General features: G+C 46.6%; 1 protein-coding gene across 1 annotated transcript in view; it reads right to left on the reverse strand.

Annotated features, from left to right (window-relative positions):
* ko (Stork-head domain-containing protein knockout) overlaps positions 1-20,322 on the reverse strand; it is an 82,062-nt gene that overhangs the window by 28,678 nt on the left and 33,062 nt on the right. The window contains exon 3 of the mRNA XM_087361405.1: positions 20,022-20,217. Coding sequence (XP_087217531.1) covers positions 20,022-20,217 — 196 coding nt within the window. The remainder of the gene's footprint in view (positions 1-20,021; positions 20,218-20,322) is intronic.

The raw sequence follows: 20,322 nt of genomic DNA on the forward strand, positions 1-20,322 counted from the left end.
GTTCAATACCGTCACCTTTAACGGGACACAAGCTATTTCTAGAATTTTTAATAATTTCAACCTCGACATAACTTCAAGAATCGATACACTGCCTTTTACTTAACTGTAAATAAAATACGAGGTGCGATCGGAAAGTTTCAAGACTGTGACAACAGAGGGCGAACCGGATGTAGTACGAGCTTCTGCCGCTAGGGGGTGCGGCCTACATTCAAAGTGAATCAGTGTGCCAGCCGGCATCATCGAATTAGCATTTGTTTCTTAGTTACGGGCGTTTTGGTAGTGCATTACACCGACCCTCCTGCGATTTCGGAATGGCGTGTGCATCAAATTTTGCCAAAGACTCGCCAAAACGGCTACGGAAACTTATGAAATGCTAAAGCAAGCATTTGGGGAGTCCGCAAACTTTTGTGTGGCATTCACGTTTTAAAAATGGCCGAACCTCTGTCGATGATGACGAGCGTTCTGGACGACCATCTTCGAGCACAACGCCCGAAAATGTTACGAAGATCGACGTCGTACCATCAACGACTTGTGCGACATTGTTGGGATAGGCTATGGGACCTGTCAGCTGATTCTAAAGGAAGAACTCCACATGCGACGCATCCTGTCTGAGGACCAGAAGCAGAATCGACTTCTCGTTTGTCAGGAGCTCAAAGATCTTGCAAGAACCGACCCCAACTTCCTTTCTAAGCTCCGTGTGACTTCTTCCTCTTCCCAAAGATGAAAATTCAGCTAAAGGGAAGGAGATTTGAGACGATAGAAGAGATTCAGGCAGAATCGCAGATGGTGCTTGACAGGCTGACAAAGAAAGATTTCCAGGGATGCTTCCAGGCTCGTTGTGTTCACTCCCAGGGGAACTACTTCGAGGGTGATGGATGAATTTAATACCTGAGATAAGTGTACGGGTTTTTATACGCGCAGTCTTGAAACTTTCCGATCGCACCTCGTACAACGTCTTTAAACAACCAACTACTTAACCACGGAATGGCGGCTTCCTTTCGTGATTCTTTTAACCGGAGTCCGTCGTTAAACACTGTTTTCGGGTAAATAACAACGAACATATAATTACTGCCGGAAGATTATCGCAGGAACAATTGAACTGAAATTGTAACAGAGACATTACGCCTGAGGGTTCCTCGTGCGGCAACTCCTCACACAGATCTGCGTTGTGTGTGGCCGACAATTACGGACGCAAGGCGTTTTATCCGTGTCGGTGATTCCCAAAGCCTAGGGTCACGTGGCTGGAACTGAGGCGGCAATGAACACGGAACATTTACGCAGACAGGGCACCCGCACGTCTAGTGACTAACCCTCTACGCTCTTCAAGAGTGGCGGCTGAGTCCACTTTATATTTCCACATCAAATTTCATGTCCCTTAGCTTCTCTGGTATAAATTTCGTAAGATGATGGATGTTCGTCAAAGTTTCACCCAGATACAAAAATTCTCGTCAACACGTTTGCCTTCTGCGTGTCAGTCAGACACAAGGACGTACGTATCAGACGGAATTCATCTTTTTTCATTTTAAGGACGACGTAATCTTCTACGCTCAGCTGTTTTAATCCTGAGACACATTTCAATGGCCTTGAAGCGACACTTGTCACTCGGGTTTACTTTAATCCCCTTTGAAGAAGGTTTTTGTCTGGGGCCCGAAGCATCTTTTCGACGATGGAGTAGGGCGGAAATGTGTCGGATCTGAGGACAGATCAGAAAATGGAGTAAGTAACCCCCCCCCCCCCCACCCAATTCGAAAAAACTGTACTGAAATAACTAAATTACTTCCGTCTTTCAAATCCTCCATTACACTTCAATGTCTCCGGTGATATTGTCGACTAAAGTCGGGGCATCACAGGAACAGTCACACCCCGAGGAAGGATCGCTTTATTCATAAAAAGGGTGTCGAGGCGAATTGTCGCCTAGCAACGGACTGGAGAGGCGACTTGTTTATATAGTTAACCATTTGCGGTACAGAACATCTTTCCAGTGACCGAAAGTCGTGAAATACAATTCCACAGGATCGCGTTGCATTACAAGACGGAAACCTGCCCTCACGTAAACTACATCACCACGAGGCAAGAAATCTGATATCGCGATATCACTTCACCATTTTGTGTGTCGTCAGTACATTGCCGGGCTCAAGTTCCATGCAAGACTATATAGTGCATGCAACAACTGCGTTGTTCATTTCAAAGTAGTGGAATGTTTAACAACGCGCTGGGTATCCTGTTCCTTTCTATGCTCAATGCATTTTCATGTCAAGAATGACGGGAAAATGTAGAGTTGTACGAGGTGCGATCGGAAAGTTTACAGACTGCGCCTATAAAAACCCGTACACTTATCTCAGGTATTAAATTCATCCATCACCCTCGAAGTAGTTCCCCTGGGAGTGAACACAACGATCCCAGCGCCGCTGCCAAGCCTGGAAGCATCCCTGGAAATCTTTCTTTGTCAGCCTGTCAAGCACCATCTGCGATTCTGCCTGAATCTCTTCTATCGTCTCAAATCTCCTTCCCTTTAGCTGAATTTTCATCTTTGGGAAGAGGAAGAAGTCACACGGAGCTTAGAAAGGAAGTTGGGGTCGGTTCTTGCAAGATCTTTGAGCTCCTGACAAACGAGAAGTCAAGTCGATTCTGCTTCTGGTCCTCAGACAGGAGCCTTGGCGTCGCATGTGGAGTTCTTCCTTTAGAATAAATCAGCTGGCAGGTCCCATAGCCTATCCCAACAATGTCGCACAAGTCGTTGATGGTACGACGTCGATCTTCGTAACATTTTCGGGCGTTGTGCTCGAAGATGGTCGTCCAGAACGCTCGTCATCATCGACAGAGGTTCGGCCATTTTTAAAACGTGAATGCCACACAAAAGTTTGCGGACTCCCCAAATGCTTGCTTTAGCATTTCATAGGTTTCCGTAGCCGTTTTGGCGAGTCTTTGGCAAAATTTGATGCACACGCCATTCCGAAATCGCAGGAGGGTCGGTGTAATGCACTACCAAAACGCCCGTAACTAAGAAACAAATGCTAATTCGATGATGCCGGCTGGCACACTGATTCACTATGAATGTAGGCCGCACCCCCTAGCGGCAGAAGCTCGTACTACATCCGGTTCGCCCTCTATTGACACAGTCTTGAAACTTTCCGATCGCACCTCGTAAATATGATCTAGTAAGGACCAAAATCTTCAATAACATTTCCATGGAACAGACGAACAGCCAAAAAGCTATTTTAAAAATCGACCACTTCTCTTACCTATTATTATGACGTGGTCGCACGTGATTAAGACCTAATCGCCAGGACTCTGCGCGTGGTTCACGAACTGACGAGGATTTGTGTCAGCAAACCCAAGGCGAGATGAACATTTATTCCTACTGCAGAATAAAACCGTCTTTTACATGCGGGTAATTTACATTAATCTTCCAAGTTTTTTCCTACCCCGTATTAAAAAAAAAAATTAAAACAGCTGAGCTGAGCACAGAAGCGAGAATCACAAAATAAAAAATGTATTCAGCTCAACTGAACTTAACAGTATTTCTTTTAGGCCCTAATCAATTGAAACGTTGGAGAAGGTCTGTCCTGACACAAGAGAGTCGAAGGATTACCGCTGAGATAACCTCAAAAACGTCAGAGTGTGTCACGGCCTGCGTAACGATCAGGCGACACAGATTCAGCCGCGGAAAAAATCTCTGACTGGCTTTACGTTCTCTGGAGCAGACTTTCCCTCAGTCTTCATTGTATCTGAAGACTGTTCGCATTTCTTACAAGAAATATATGATGACTCACGGCAAGCAACACATGTTAACCCACTGGTAACTATATGTACCACTCGCTTTAATAATCTATAACTCTGCATTTTGCCAGCAGATTATAATCATGGGTTTCGTTGATTCTTACAGTAAACAGCGATTATTCTTTAAACAGCGTTAACCAGTTGATATTTGTAATGGTGAGGCGTTGTGTTTTCTTCGCGGTACGGACTGGATTCTTAAATGCTATTTAGACGAGCTTCGGCTTCGAAGGGTTAATTAATTATCAGAATAAACAGCGATTATATCCTTAAACAGCGTTAACCAATTGATCTTTGTAATGGTGAGGCGTTGTGTTTTCTTCGCGGTACGGACTGGATTCTTAAATGCTATTTAGACGAGCTTCGGCTTCGAAGGGTTAATTAATTATCAGAATAAACAGCGATTATATCCTTAAACAGCGTTAACCAGTTGATCTTTGTAACGGTGAGGCGTTGTGTTTTCTTCGCGGTACGGACTGGATTCTTAAATGCTATTTAGACGAGCTTCGGCTTTAAAGGGTTAATTAAACTAAGATGGATCAGTAGCTCATATATTACGCTGAAATTCGTATACGCGTTCTATGACCAAGCTCTGTCCGCGCAGATTTATTTAATATCCTGCGCCTGGATCACAGAATTACACCGTCAAAATAAGATCTGACAACCTGTCTGTCTGTCTGTCTGGTGGCGTGACACAGCTCGCACGCCGACAGTCATTTCCTTGCCGGGGTTCGATCCGCGTTTCTCCCGGATACTGGGCGCCGCTCCCACACAAAGAGTGCAACATAAACTCTGTTGAACACCGAGGACAATGCAAGGTCACGTGCAGCCCACGTGTGCCAGTAGGAAGAGTGGATCCACTTGGATTTCTGAGTGGGGAAGGTGACTACAGAGTCACTGGCGAGTGTCAACACGTGCGAATGTCTACGTGGCGTATTAATAACTTCGCTCATACTGTGGCATGAAAATGAGAGGGTTCATCGCCGATAAAACCAGGCAGTTACAATCTGGGCCAGCGAAATGCAAATCGCGTTCCACTAAGACGCATTTTAGCCTCGTCCTCACATCTCATATTAGATCTCTCCGCTCGGCAGTCTCCAAAGACTTCGCCTCGAAATGTTTTACGTGTTTCTCGGTGCTTCTATGCGTGCTGCATATCCAGACAATCATGAACTGTTCGAATAAATTAACCACCCTTAAAGTACTGCAACTTCAGTGTTACTTATATTCATGCATTCTTGGGGAATTTACAACTTCTCGGAACAAGCTCGGTCACCACTAAAAATAAAATTGAAAAACGACGAAGGGCCAAGACTGGAACGGCAGGTCCAGGTCCAGGTGTGGACACAGCAGGTAGTTTCAAAATAGAATGTCTTCAAGGCCGGAAGTCATGAACAAATGATCATTTAAACATCAAACGAAGTTCGGCGCATACGTCAGACGAGGATTGGGACAGCTGAGACAGCAAAGTGGCTACTCAGGAGACCGGGCGTCGATTCCCGGCACGGACAGTTATCTTCTTCTCTCATAGCCAGTGTTCATACCGGTTCTGTGGTCCACTCAGCCTCCCGCCTAACGGGTACAGCGAAACACTGAGTCCGTACCGCGAAGAAAACACAGCCCAAAACCATGACAAAGATCAAGTGTCGGAATTTCCCCACAAACACAAGGGACCGCGGGCCCCACTAGGGGTCTGATCCTGCACATATTTAAAAGTCCTGTTTGGGTAAAACTATCCTCATTTTAGTCAGCCGTTCATCGGAGGACGCTCCAGAAGACCCAGTCCGTAGGCAGCATCCTCTGCCATGGACCAGACCACGAAGCCAACAGCTGAAGAAGACCACGGAAACACGGATGACCTGCATTCATCATATTATGTTGTATTATTGCACCAGATGTACCTGACTTTATCAATAAAGCCCATGGCACAAGTTAGGGAAACCTAGGGGTCGTACTAATCTCTCTTTTGTCTGCCGGACCGCTGGCTAGTAGTCAGCGCGCACCCGGAAGGTCCTGCGACCGGCCATCTCGACACAGGTTTTCCTTGGTTTTCCTCTGTCTTCAAGCAAATGCTGAGATGGTTCCCAAGTTCCAAGTTGCCACTGCAAGCTTCTCATGCAGCCCTCCCGACTTAAATTAATCAAAATTTACCACCCCTTAACGCCGTCAAAATTTACCCCCCTCCCCTCAGTAGGAACTTCTAAATTATGTTCCAAACTTCCAAATTAATAGCCTCAGCTTTCGCTAATACAAAATTCAAAATTCCGCCTTTTATGCCAATCATCACACTAACGCCTTCACTCTTACTTTATCCTTAACAGAAGGACGAGCGGGCATTGCCTGGGGACCTTCTAGCTATAAGATGCTCTTTCTCCCCCCCAGATATCGAAGCGTCTCTCACTTCTCCCCCTACCAATTTCATCTTTTGCAAATTCCCCTCTCCCTCTCAACTAATTGGAAATAATCGCGGTGTATTTTGACAACCATATGAAACCTCCGAAAAGAACATACTTAGTTGACCGTCAAAGCAAGTGGTAGATATAGTTACCACGAGTGTCCATAGGGTCGATAACGCAGGAGAAACGTGCCACAAACGTTACTGACAGCCCAATCGATGAAACTGGATGTGGCAGGACCTCGAACCTCGAACCTCTCGGCGCCATTTTTGCACTAATTATCGCGCCACTGGCTCCAGTCCGAACAGGAACGTGGTCGTTATCGTAAACAAACAGATCGTCGAACAATGGCGGCGGAACGCGAGGCTGTACGTCACCGCGGAGTTCATGGACCCCGCGTGGTCACGGACTTTGCCACGATGACACAGCGCACCAAGTCCTCAACGGCGCCCTGAAGATCATCTCTGACCTGGGGGCGGGGGGGGGGGGGGACCCAGAAATCTCATGATGCCGGGTTATTTTACGTCGATGTATCGTCTGCTGAGACTTTGCGACGTCTATCAGCCGCGGACCACGGACTAACATAACCTCACGCACTAGAATTTGTGGGAACGCGGAGGAAAATACTGCCTCCATCTTCGGGGGGGCTGAAGAATTTAAGACACGTTCCTCAACACGGGGTTAGACCACCCGCGGCCGACAAAAGACGCCAAATTCGTCCCACGCTGCGTCTGACAGTGACGTGTAATTTTATAATGGACGGTCGGTGGATATGGCTGGTTATTACCGCACCCAGAACGAAGAAGCGACGGAATCCCCCGCTCAAGGTCACGCCCACGCGGAGAATGATCTATTCTTCTGATTTCACTGTGAATGTAGGACTGGAATTACGTAATTCCAGTTCTGGAGACGCTGCCAATTCTCTGGCGTGTAATTCTGAGGGCGGCCCGAACCTTCTGCCCTCTTGTGGCCCTCCTACGAAGTTGTATCGACACGTCCTTTCGCGGTTTATACCCATTTCTGAGCGACTTGGGATCTCCGATCGCTTACGAAATGCTGGCGTACAAATATTCTGCCTTTACGTAGTTTGGTATTAGTTTGTCGACGTTTCTGAGGTGCCAGCTGCCTCCATCATCAAAGCTTGACGGAAAGACGCCGCTTCAACCCAGAAGACAGCCATCTTCTGTCCTTAAAAATGTCACACTCATCGCCCTGATGAGGGAGGCAGCAAGGACCTCTGAAACGTCGGTAAACTTCTTCCAAACCACACGGCGGTTGAACCCAGAAGACATCTTCTGTCCTTAAAATGTCACACTCATCGCCCTGATGAGGGAGGCAGCAAGGACCTCCGAAACGTCGGTAAACTTCTACCAAACCACACGGCGGTTGAACCCAGAAGACATCTTCTGTCCTTAAAATGTCACACTCATCGCCCTGATGAGGGAGGCAGCAAGGACCTCCGAAACGTCGGTAAACTTCTACCAAACCACACGGCGGTTGAACCCAGAAGACATCTTCTGTCCTTAAAAATGTCACACTCATCGCCCTGATGATGGATGCAGCAAGGACCTCTGAAACGTCGGTGAACTTCTACCAGACTACACGGCGCTGCTACCCAGAAGACAAGAGACTCAGTGCCCTCCGTCCTGCCCAAAACGCCCACCAGGTAACGTGACTCTACATTAGGCGACGTGTGGTTGCCCGACGCAGGAGCCCAAAACCAGTTCAGAGAAATTCAGTCCACTTAACAGATTCGTGTCACACCACAAAACCACAAACTGCAGCTGATGAGGTGCGGCACGGTCGTCGCGTTCTCGTTCCAAATCTTCATTTGCCGCGAGACACCGGCCCTTGCTAAATGCAGGACATGCGAGATGTTTTAACGCACGGGCTACTTGTCGGTCCTGGGTTCAAAGCCAAAACGGATCAAGCAGATTTCGTATCAGCGTCAATCTGGGCGGCGACCGATGACATGATTTTGTGAAGACGGACATGAACCATGAAGGCGCCGTTATTTCCCGCGTGGTCACAAAAAACAGCGATTTCAATTCAAATCCAAAGGATTCTGCGGCCCGTTGAAGCCCACATTAAACAAGAATCAACATCAGACCAAACAAGTCACGTCGTCTCTATAAATGATTTGCCACACCGAAGGTTAGCGCCTCTTTCGTATTGAGTGGGTCCCGGTTTCAAATCTCGGCCAGCAGACAGGCTGTCAGGAGACGTTCGTTGTCGTCTTGTCCTGAAAACAAATCCCGGAATAGGCCACGACCATTTCCAACCAGCAGCACTAAAGTCATTCTGACGCGTTACGTACAGATAAAATACGAGGTGCGATCAGAAAGTTTCAAGACTGCGCCTATAAAAACCCGTACACTTATCTCAGGTATTAAATTCATCCATCACCCTCGACGTAGTTCCCCTGGGAGTAAACACAACGATCCCAGCGCCGCTGCCAAGCCTGGAAGCATCCCTGGAAATCTTTCTTTGTCAGCCTGTCAAGCACCATCTGCGATTCTGCCTGAATCTCTTCTATCGTCTCAAATCTCCTTCCCTTTAGCTGAATTTTCATCTTTGGGAAGAGGAAGAAGTCACACGGAGCTTAGAAAGGAAGTTGGGGTCGGTTCTTGCAAGATCTTTGAGCTCCTGACAAACGAGAAGTCGATTCTGCTTCTGGTCCTCAGACAGGATGCGTCGCATGTGGAGTTCTTCCTTTAGAATAAATCAGCTGACAGGTCCCATAGCCTATCCCAACAATGTCGCACAAGTCGTTGATGGTACGACGTCGATCTTCGTAACATTTTCGGGCGTTGTGCTCGAAGATGGTCGTCCAGAACGCTCGTCATCATCGACAGAGGTTCGGCCATTTTTAAAACGTGAATGCCACACAAAAGTTTGCGGACTCCCCAAATGCTTGCTTTAGCATTTCATAGGTTTCCGTAGCCGTTTTGGCGAGTCTTTGGCAAAATTTGATGCACACGCCATTCCGAAATCGCAGGAGGGTCGGTGTAATGCACTACCAAAACGCCCGTAACTAAGAAACAAATGCTAATTCGATGATGCCGGCTGGCACACTGATTCACTATGAATGTAGGCCGCACCCCCTAGCGGCAGAAGCTCGTACTACATCCGGTTCGCCCTCTATTGACACAGTCTTGAAACTTTCCGATCGCACCTCGTAGAACGGAACTGAGGTTTAAACGAACGTATAATTTAAGTTAATTTCTCAGTTGCATGGCAAGAAATCAAAAACGGCACAAGGTCAAGGAATTCACACGAATCGATCACACATCAGGCAGGTTAGAATCCGACAGACCCTTCACTTCTGAACCGGTTTACCGAACGGAAAGCAGTCTCAGTGTGTTACAGATGAACCACAGAGCTTTTCATAAACCCGCTAGCTCATACCAGGGCCACGGTGGATCTTGGTGTTGACACGACAAGAAAAGGAAACTAGATTAATATCCTGGATTACACGGCGTCTCTAGTTCGTCAAAAACCCTAATCGATTCTATGCAAACATAAAAAGCTTAAAACACATGTGACACTATTTAACGGACTGATTGCTGTTCCCACTTCAAAAGTTCGCACGTCATCCCTTTAAAGCCTAGTGGTAATTAAATGTACCAGCTACTTAACAACCACTAACTCTGCATTTTGAATTTATGGGTTTCGTGTAAACAGCGTTAACCAGTTGATCTTTGTAATGGTGAAGTGTAGTGTTTTCTTAGCGGTACGGACTGGATTCTTAAATGCTATTTAGACGAGCTTCGGCTTCGAAGGGTTAATTAATTATCAGAATAAACAGCGATTAATTCCTTAAACAGCGTTAACCAGTTGATCTTTGTAATGGTGAGGCGTTGTGTTTTCTTCGCGGTACGGACTGGATTCTTAAATGCTATTTAGACGAGATTCGGCTTCGAAGGGTTAATTAATTATCAGAATAAACAGCGATTATTTCCTTAAACAGCGTTAACCAGTTGATCTTTGTAACGGTGAGGCGTTGTGTTTTCTTCGCGGTACGGACTGGATTCTTAAATGCTATTTAGACGAGATTCGGCTTCGAAGGGTTAATTAATTATCAGAATAAAAATCTATTATTTCCTTAAACAGCGTTAACCAATTGATCTTCGTAACGGTGGGGCGTTGTGTTTTCTTCGCGGTACGGACTGAGTTCTTAAATGCTATTTAGACGAGCTTCGGCTTCGAAGGGTTAATTAATTATCAGAATAAAAATCTATTATTTCCTTAAACAGCGTTAACCAGCTGATCCTTGTAACGGTGAGGCGTTGTGTTTTCTTCGCGGTACGGACTGGATTCTTAAATGCTATTTAGGGTTAAAATCGATAGATCTAAATGTTATTTCCTGGGTAACGTACTGTCGAATGAGTTTCCTATCATGCCCGTTTAAATCCGTGACTGGCGCTGGGCTGGTTGCCTAAAACCAACTTCAGCCGCGGCGAAAACCAAGTGCGTCCATCTGCTACTTTGCCACCGAAACCTCAATACTCGTAAGAGCCGAGACGACTTTCAACGCAAGAGGAAACCCGGCAGATGTTCCTGCCTTTGTCTGCGGCCGCGATGTTGCAAGCGTTGGCCTCGCGGCTTCATACAAACGCGTTTTGATCAATGAGACGTGCTCTTGGTTTCAGCTTCCTGAGCGAACGCGAAGCTTATCACTGGACCTTCCGATGTCAGGCAGAAAGAATTCGGGGTCCATAAACGGCGCGGTATTAATTCAACATTCAAAATTCCGTCGGTCCGCAAAATTCATGAGACGTGAAGACACGTAAAGATACGAAAGTGGTCCGCAGGGACAAGCAGGTAGCCCCTCGGCGCGGCCAATCGAGTTATCGTGTTTCGACATGGACGGGTGTAACCTGCAGAGCGACACCCACAGGAGTCTACTACAGGGCGTACCACAAATAACTGCATATTTGTTAGGACACGAGCCACGTCTTTAAATTTTGGAAGTTAGAGACATTGGAAAACACTAAAGAAAATTGTAACTTCTTTCGTTAATTTTAAATTAAGGTGGTCCAAACGCCGGAAAATATTACGTGGCGGAGGTCCTCGTCAGAAACACCGGGTCACTTGCGTCCGTACGAGAGCGGCAAGCTGTGTCGAGCGCTCCCACGTCTAAGGACGTTGGGCAATGCTCCTACGCCCCGTGAAACAGGTTGCAGTGACCCCTCCCCACTCAAATATGTCATACGACAACGTAAATTACCAGTCCAGTTCTTTCTCCATAAGAAAACATAAAGCAAACGAATGAAAATCAATTTCAAACCAGAATACTAGAAACGCGTTCTGACACTGCAGGCGATATGAAAAGTTTAACGGCCTGATCTGGATTACACTTTTAGCCTTGAAGATGGAGGCAGGATGTTTCTCCGAAACACGACGCCACAAAACAGCAGGCCAACGTGGAACATTTTCTCCACCGTGAGAACCTCAGATTTGACTGCAATGATTTTACGGAAACAGACCTACTTCAAAACCAAGAAGTAGATGGGAAGCTTCGTGTTTGGTGTAAGCAGCGGACAGGGACGATTTCACGACGGCAGCAAACAGACCGGATCTGTCACCAAATGCCTGAACACTGGAAAAGTGCCTTGATGTGACGTCGCCCTGGTGAGGCAGCAGGGCGGAGAGCCTGTTCCTGCTTCAGACGAGGAAAGTTTGAGGCCGTCGTCAGTGTAACAGCGGGCCAACCCAAGGATGGGCGTCTCGGCCATTGACGTCCTGAGAAATTTCAGAAGCCTCCCACCCCAAAAAAGAGAAAGTGGGGGATAGCGACATTTACTACTGTTTCTTGCGGTGGGGGGGGGGGTGGGGTTAAATTTTGATTTGCGGCCACGAAGGTACCCAGTCAGTGCCCGCTCGTCCTTCTGGTAGAAAAGGGTAAGGCATTTGGAAATGGAAAAGGTGGGATAGAAAGTGGAGTCAGGGTCTCTGAGTTCGCGCACAATTTTGAATTCTGACATTAACCCTGGAAGGGCAGTGTTTGGTCAAAGTTTTACGTTGATATGTTGGGTACTTTAGGACGGAATTTTGATATTAGCACTGGGAGGGCTGCGTGAGAGGCATGCAAAGCCCAAAGCCCAAAGCTCGTCTAAATAGCATTTAAGAATCCAGTCCGTACCGCGAAGAAAACACAACGCCTCACCATTACAAAGATCAACTGGTTAACGCTGTTTAAGGAAATAATAGATTTTTATTCTGATAATTAATTAACCCTTCGTAGCCGAAGCTCGTCTAAATAGCATTTAAGAATCCAGTCCGTACCGCGAAGAAAACACAACGCCTCACCGTTACAAAGATCAACTGGTTAACGCTGTTTAAGGAAATAATAGATTTTTATTCTGATAATTAATTAACCCTTCGAAGCCGAAGCTCGTCTAAATAGCATTTAAGAATCCAGTCCGTACCGCGAAGAAAACACAACGCCTCACCATTACAAAGATCAACTGGTTAACGCTGTTTAAAGAAATAATCGCTGTTTAATATGAGAATCATACAATACACATAAATACAGAATGTGGGCAAAATACAGCGTTACTAACTGTAAAAATAGGCGGTACACACATTTACCACTATACTTTAAATGGTTACTAAGAACATGTATGGGGGATTGGAGTATAGCTCTTGTAGATCAGCTTTACGCTCCGACCGCTTTGTACACCCTGGGGCAGGGCCACAAAATAGGCTGCTAAAAGGTCCCAGGGGCTCGTCTGGCCACAGGGACGGCGAAGTTAAAATTTCTGTTCCTATCGGGAATCCAACCCCGGTCGTCCACTCCACAATCCATCAGCACACTTACAGATCAACCCCCCCCCCCCAAGGGGCTGACAGCCGGCGCCACAAAGTTTTTCGTCGACTTGCGGCAGACTACATTCCCAGGAACTGATGTCAGAGGTCAGAGGTCAGGATAAGTGATGGCTGACGACGGAAAACACTGACCTACACGGAACGCAGCAACACAAAATGACCAACATCCGTCTTCATATTTCTCTCACATGCACGCCTCTGAGTAACCAAGTCGCGTCTTACTATAAAGTTTTACAATAAAATTGCAATGTACATTTCCACATTCGTGCTACATGGCCCGCTCATCTCGGAACTCTTGACTTAACCGGTCTCACGAATTAGAGTACAAAGCACGAAGCCACGAGTCGTTTAATTTTCTCCATTACCAGTGCTAATTCAACCGCAAGGTGGGATCGAACCCACGGTCTTTGGAACGACAGTTCAAAGTACTCGGGGTCCGAATTAGAAGAACGAGCGTTCATAACAGCTCACACACACGTGACGTGACTAACCTAACCAAACCTAACCCAAACAAACCAAACCTAACCCAACCAAACCAAACCTAACCCAACCAAACCAAACCTAACCCAACCCAACCAAACCAAACCTAACCTAACCCAACCAAACCTAACCCAACCTAACCTAACCCAACCAAACCTAACCCAACCTAACCAAACCTAACCTAACCCAACCAAACCTAACCCAACCTAACCAAACCTAACCCAACCTCACCTACCGCCCAAAATAAGCATCTAAGCCTCATGTTTACTGATAAAAAATTCTTTAAAACATCCAAACGTCGAAAAATAGGTCACGAAATGGGCAGGACATGTAGCGCGCATGGAGATGTGGTCCGCATATAAAACGTCAGTTGGAAACACACAACTTGAAAACTCAAAACACTGCCGAACACGGGACGGCGATATTAAAACGGATTTTGAAGTGCTTGGATGCAGACCGGATTCATGTGTCCAAGGAGTGTCCAAAGTCTGTGGTCAGTAACAAATTTTCATCCTGCACATAAAAGCGAGATTCTGTTGCCCAGATGAGCGACCATCGTTTGCCCAAAAAGGTCGAAGCCCCCATGCACTTCTGCGCCTGCCAAAAATTTCACGTGCGTTAATAAAACCCACATACGAGTAAAGAGGATTTGTTCTTAAAACTGGGTCGTGAGACGGCTTCGCGTTTCGCCCGCATTTCGTGAATCAATTCCTCGGCCAAGTAACCGCTCACAGGCGCGTAACATTTAAGTGATTTCCAAACGACTTAACTAACTGTTGTTATACAAGACGCAATTATAATTTCGTGACCGCTGGCACGAACACAAAGTGCACAGGTTCGCGTGCTCAGATGTGTTCTTCTTCAGTCGAAAAACCTGTCTCGACCGTTGCAGGTGAGTTAATTCCGTGACCGGGGCAGAAGGCGGACGCTGCTTTAGGCAAGGCTCAGCGGTTACGTAACCACGGGTCACACAAAGCCAACGAAAGCAAAAGTGACGGCTGAATCCGGGGAAAAAGTAGACTTCTCGCGGTCTTTGTACTGTAACCCACAGAGAAATGCTTTCGTTGGCGTCAACTTCAAGCACATCCACAGGCGTCCACGCGTGAAAAGCATCCGAGTTCAAAATACTGGAACTCTTAACGACAGGTCCCTGTAATGACATGCACCCCAAAAATTAACATCCGGTAGTAATAATGCTGCTAACACAGATCTACATAAACAGAAGACTATCAGTATAAATGTTGCCTGTTGTCTGCTAGTTTCATGAAACTCACACGTTGTTGTGATCATCTTTCTCAAATTTTAATTTCACAAAGTTCTCCCCCCTACGCCGCGAAGAACACAGAAAGCTCCCATAAAAATATTTAAGAACCCAGTCCGTACCGCAAAGAAAACACCACACTCCACCATTACAAAGATCAATTGGTTAACCATTCGAACCGAAACTCGTCTAAATATTATTTAAACTTTCGATCCGTACCGCGAAGAAAACACAACGCCTCACCATTACGAAGATCAACTGGTTAACGCTGTTTAAGGAAATAATCGCTGTTTATTCTGATAATTAATTAACCCTTCGAAGCCGAAGCTCGTCTAAATAGCATTTAAGAATTCAGTCCGTACCGCGAAGTAAACACAACGCCTCACCATTACAAAGATCAACTGGTTAACGCTGTTTAAGGAAATAATAGATTTTTATTCCGATAATTAATTAACCCTTCGAAGCCGAAGCTCGTCTAAATAGCATTTAAGAATCCAGTCCGTACCGCGAAGAAAACACAACGCCTCACCATTACAAAGATCAACTGGTTAACGCTGTTTAAGGAAATAATCGCTGTTTATTCTGATAATTAATTAACCCTTCGAAGCCGAAGCTCGTCTAAATAGCATTTAAGAATTCAGTTCGTACCGCGAAGAAAACACAACGCCTCACCGTCAAGAAGATCAACTGGTTAACGCTGTTTAAGGAAATAATCGCTGTTTATTCTGATAATTAATTAACCCTTCGAAGCCAAAGCTCGTCTAAATAGCATTTAAGAATCCAGTCCGTACCGCGAAGAAAACACAACGCCTCACCATTACGAAGATAAACTGGTAAACGCTGTTTAAGGAAATAATCGCTGTTTAATCTGATAATTAATTAACCCTTCGTAGCCGAAGCTCGTCTAAATATTATTTAAACTTTCGGTACGTACCGCGAAGAAAACACAACGCCTCACCATTACGAAGATCAACTGGTAAACGCTGTTTAAGGAAATAATCGCTGTTTAATCTGATAATTAATTAACCCTTCGTAGCCGAAGCTCGTCTAAATATTATTTAAACTTTCGGTACGTACCGCGAAGAAAACACAACGCCTCACCATTACGAAGATCAACTGGTAAACGCTGTTTAAGGAAATAATCGCTGTTTAATCTGATAATTAATTAACCCTTCGTAGCCGAAGCTCGTCTAAATATTATTTAAACTTTCGGTACGTACCGCGAAGAAAACACAACGCCTCACCATTACGAAGATCAACTCGTAAACGCTGTTTAAGGAAATAATCGCTGTATATTCTGATAATTAATTAACCCTTCGTAGCCGAAGCTCGTCTAAATATTATTTAAACTTTCGGTACGTACCGCGAAGAAAACACAACGCCTCACCATTACGAAGATCAACTGGTTAACGCTGTTTAAGGAAATAATCGCTGTTTACAGCGAGAATCATACGTAACACATAAACGAACTCTATGAGTAAAATTCAGAGCTACGTGTACTTATCACTGTGCCTCGAAAGATTAAGAAACGAGATGATGGGCACGTAGCACGCATGGACGATAAATTCATACGGCACGCCTCAAGGAAAAATAACACTTGAGACACCTCGGCGTATATTGAAAGATGTTACAAAGATGCATCTTCAGGGAACACGATGTAGGCTGAATTCAAGTGTCTCAGGATAAGGGCCCGGCCCTTTTCACATCTTCCCGGACTGAATATCAACAATTCTGATACGGTTTAAGGTTTTCTCGGTCCCTCCGGGCAAATTCCGGGATAATAACTTCAAATAGGCCACGACCGCTTCCTTCCACATCCTATTATTCGCCGCTATATATCGTGAGAAGCTGACAGCGTCGTTACACGGACCATAAATAAATTTTATACTTTCTTCACTCGTAGGTATTTCCTTGACATGAGACAAAGTCTCCGGAGACCCGATGCGACGTTAATCAGCCAGTGCCCCCACGAGAGCCGCAGAGAACGTTGATCCCAAAACGCTTTGTGACAACAAATCACGGTCGTAACTTGGTAGAACAGCCGCGCCCAGTTAATGCCGTCCTTCCAGTCCTAATGGGTGCTGTCGAAACTGGCTTCTCTTTTCTCACCGTGGATTTCACAGCTCATGGGACTTGATAACGGCCGACTTCTGGGTTGTAGCGCCGTGTAGTCTGGTAGAAGTTTACAGACGTTTCGGAGGTCCTTGCTGCCTCCCTCATCAGGGCGATGAGTGTGACATTTTTAAGGACAGAAGATGTCTTCTGGGTTCAACCGCCGTGTGGTTTGGTAGAAGTTTACAGACGTTTCGGAGGTCCTTGCTGCCTCCCTCATCAGGGCGATGAGTGTGACATTTTTAAGGACAGAAGATGTCTTCTGGGTTCAACCGCCGTGTGGTTTGGTAGAAGTTTACAGACGTTTCGGAGGTCCTTGCTGCCTCCCTCATCAGGGCGATGAGTGTGACATTTTTAAGGACAGAAGATGTCTTCTGGGTTCAACCGCCGTGTGGTTTGGTAGAAGTTTACAGACGTTTCGGAGGTCCTTGCTGCCTCCCTCATCAGGGCGATGAGTGTGACATTTTTAAGGACAGAAGATGTCTTCTGGGTTCAACCGCCGTGTGGTTTGGTAGACGTTTACAGACGTTTCGGAGGTCCTTGCTGCCTCCCTCATCAGGGCGATGACTGTGACATTTTTAAGGACAGAAGATGTCTTCTGGGTTCAACCGCCGTGTGGTTTGGTAGAAGTTTACCGACGTTTCGGAGGTCCTTGCTGCCTCCCTCATCAGGGCGATGAGTGTGACATTTTTAAGGACAGAAGATGTCTTCTGGGTTCAACCGCCGTGTGGTTTGGTAGAAGTTTACAGACGTTTCGGAGGTCCTTGCTGCCTCCATCATCAGGGCGTAACACCCAGAAGACAAACATCTTCGCACCGTACAATTTGAGACAAGACTTGGAAACCGCTTTGCTGTTTCGCCGGTTCGTGAACCGAAAGTTTCTTTCTACTCTCAGGTATTTGTGACGACAAGGTACAAGACAATGTCTGAATCACTGGATTACGCGTTTGCCATGTTTCGACTCAGTGTTCAGGACCCGCGTGAGGCCTCATCAGGCAGTCAGCAAAACCAGACGCGAACTTGAGCACGGCTGACGGGAAACGAGGACGGGGTTTACTGCAACTCGCAAGACCCGAGACGTCGAATGGGGGACAACATTACAAAAGTTAATAAAAATTGACTCTCGACAGGGTCCCAGTGGGAATACGACAACGGACGTCTGATTTCATATAACGCGAGGAATTAACCGACCAGCTACGTGACCATCAGCTTCAACGGCACAGCACAAGATGAAGCAAACGTCTGAGACACTGGGCCGTGATTTAAAAACCTCTTTCATAAGAATGAGTCAGGTGGTGGACGGCTTCTTCCTCGATGGGAGCCGGTGATATCTGCGGCCTGACATCACCACCACAAAATAGCTCGGCTCATTACATCACCAGGGATACGTGATCGGTATTCAAATCAGGTGACGTCAGACCTGCACCGTCCGATACGGACCGGTTCCAGCAAGAAAGTACATGAGCGCCTCAAGTCCCTGGAGACGTTGAACAAATTCAGCCACAGGGCGGGACGTGGGTTCGGGTACCAGTACGGTAACAGTACGGGCTTGCCACTGATCACCACGTCCAGAGGAGTGACTGGGGCGAAGCCCGAGTACGGATTGAAGTCAAAGTTCAACGGACTGCGATCCCAGTGCACGGCTTCATCGAACCCCAGGCCGTGTTTCGCGACTTTGCCCAAGTTCCATCAATCAAATTACGTGGCGACGCCTTGAACAAGATCGCGGCGGTGGTCTAGCGGTTAGAACGCTGGGGTCTAGGGTTCAATTCCCGGCGGTGCCCGAATTTATAACTTGTGTTGGGCAAGGCCGTGGTCTAGGCAACACGGAGTTTTCCTCCGTGGCATCCCAACAATTACTCCATTCACACACAGAAGAAGGCAATGGCAAACCACTTCTGGATCATCTGCCAAGAACGTATATGAACAGGTCCCAGTCCGAGAAAAGGATGGAAGGATCCTGTTCATATGGACCTGTCGTCAGACAGAACACTAAATAATAATAAGATGAGGTGGTCTAGCGGTTAGAACGCTGGCCTTGTAATCCTGGGGTCTCGGGTTCGAACTTATAACTTGTGTTGGGCAAGGCCGTGGTCTAGGCAACACGGAGTTTTCCTCCGTGGCATCCCAACAATTACTCCATTCACACACAGAAGAAGGCAATGGCAAACCACTTCTGGATCATCTGCCAAGAACGTATATGAACAGGTCCCAGTCCGAGAAGAGAAAAGGATGGAAGGATCCTGTTCATATGGACCTGTCGTCAGACAGAACACTAAATAATAATAAGATGAGGTGGTCTAGCGGTTAGAACGCTGGCCTTGTAATCCTGGGGTCTCGGGTTCGAATTTAAAACTTGTGTTGGGCAAGGCCGTGGTCTAGGCAACACGGAGTTTTCCTCCGTGGCATCCCAACAATTACTCCATTCACACACAGAAGAAGGCAATGGCAAACCACTTCTGGATCATCTGCCAAGAACGTATATGAACAGGTCCCAGTCCGAGAAAAGGATGGAAGGATCCTGTTCATATGGACCTGTCGTCAGACAGAACACTAAATAATAATAAGATGAGGTGGTCTAGCGGTTAGAACGCTGGCCTTGTAATCCTGGGGTCTCGGGTTCGAACTTATAACTTGTGTTGGGCAAGGCCGTGGTCTAGGCAACACGGAGTTTTCCTCCGTGGCATCCCAACAATTACTCCATTCACACACAGAAGAAGGCAATGGCAAACCACTTCTGGATCATCTGCCAAGAACGTATATGAACAGGTCCCAGTCCGAGAAGAGAAAAGGATGGAAGGATCCTGTTCATATGGACCTGTCGTCAGACAGAACACTAAATAATAATAAGATGAGGTGGTCTAGCGGTTAGAACGCTGGCCTTGTAATCCTGGAGTCTCGGGTTCGATTCCCGGCGGTGCCCGAGTTTATAACTTGTGTTGGGCAAGGCCGTGGTCTAGGCAACACGGAGTTTTCCTCCGGGGCTTCTCCGGTTTCTCCGTGGCATCCCAAAAATTACTCCATTTTCATCATTTACACACAAAAGAAGGAACTTCTGGATCATTTGCCTAGAAAACATATGAACAGGTTCCTATCAGAGGGAACTTGTTCATAATGTCACCAGGGGTCGATTACCAGGATACAGATCCATGCATGGGACTTACCGACAACGGCGATGACGTAATTATTGGGCGGCTTCAGGACGTTCCTCGCCCAAGCTGCTCGCACGACCTCCAACGCGCAGGCGCTAGCAGTGACCAGCAGGACTCCAGGTGCGACGTAGCCTTGAAATTCCAGCAACCGCATCGCTTCCAGAAGGGAGGCATTCCAGAAGCACTTGAGGTTCGCCTCCAAGAAACCCTGGAATACAATCAAATATTCATCCAAGAACGCTGACCAGATATACTTGAGGGGAGATGGGTATGTCTTGTAGCAAGCACGGCATATGAATTAGAGATAAAAACA

This window comes from Zootermopsis nevadensis, unplaced genomic scaffold (assembly GCF_977971745.1).
Source record: "Zootermopsis nevadensis isolate Lab colony 2312 unplaced genomic scaffold, Znev_1.0 Znev_ptg000057l, whole genome shotgun sequence".
In the NCBI taxonomy this organism is placed as follows: domain Eukaryota; kingdom Metazoa; phylum Arthropoda; class Insecta; order Blattodea; family Termopsidae; genus Zootermopsis; species Zootermopsis nevadensis.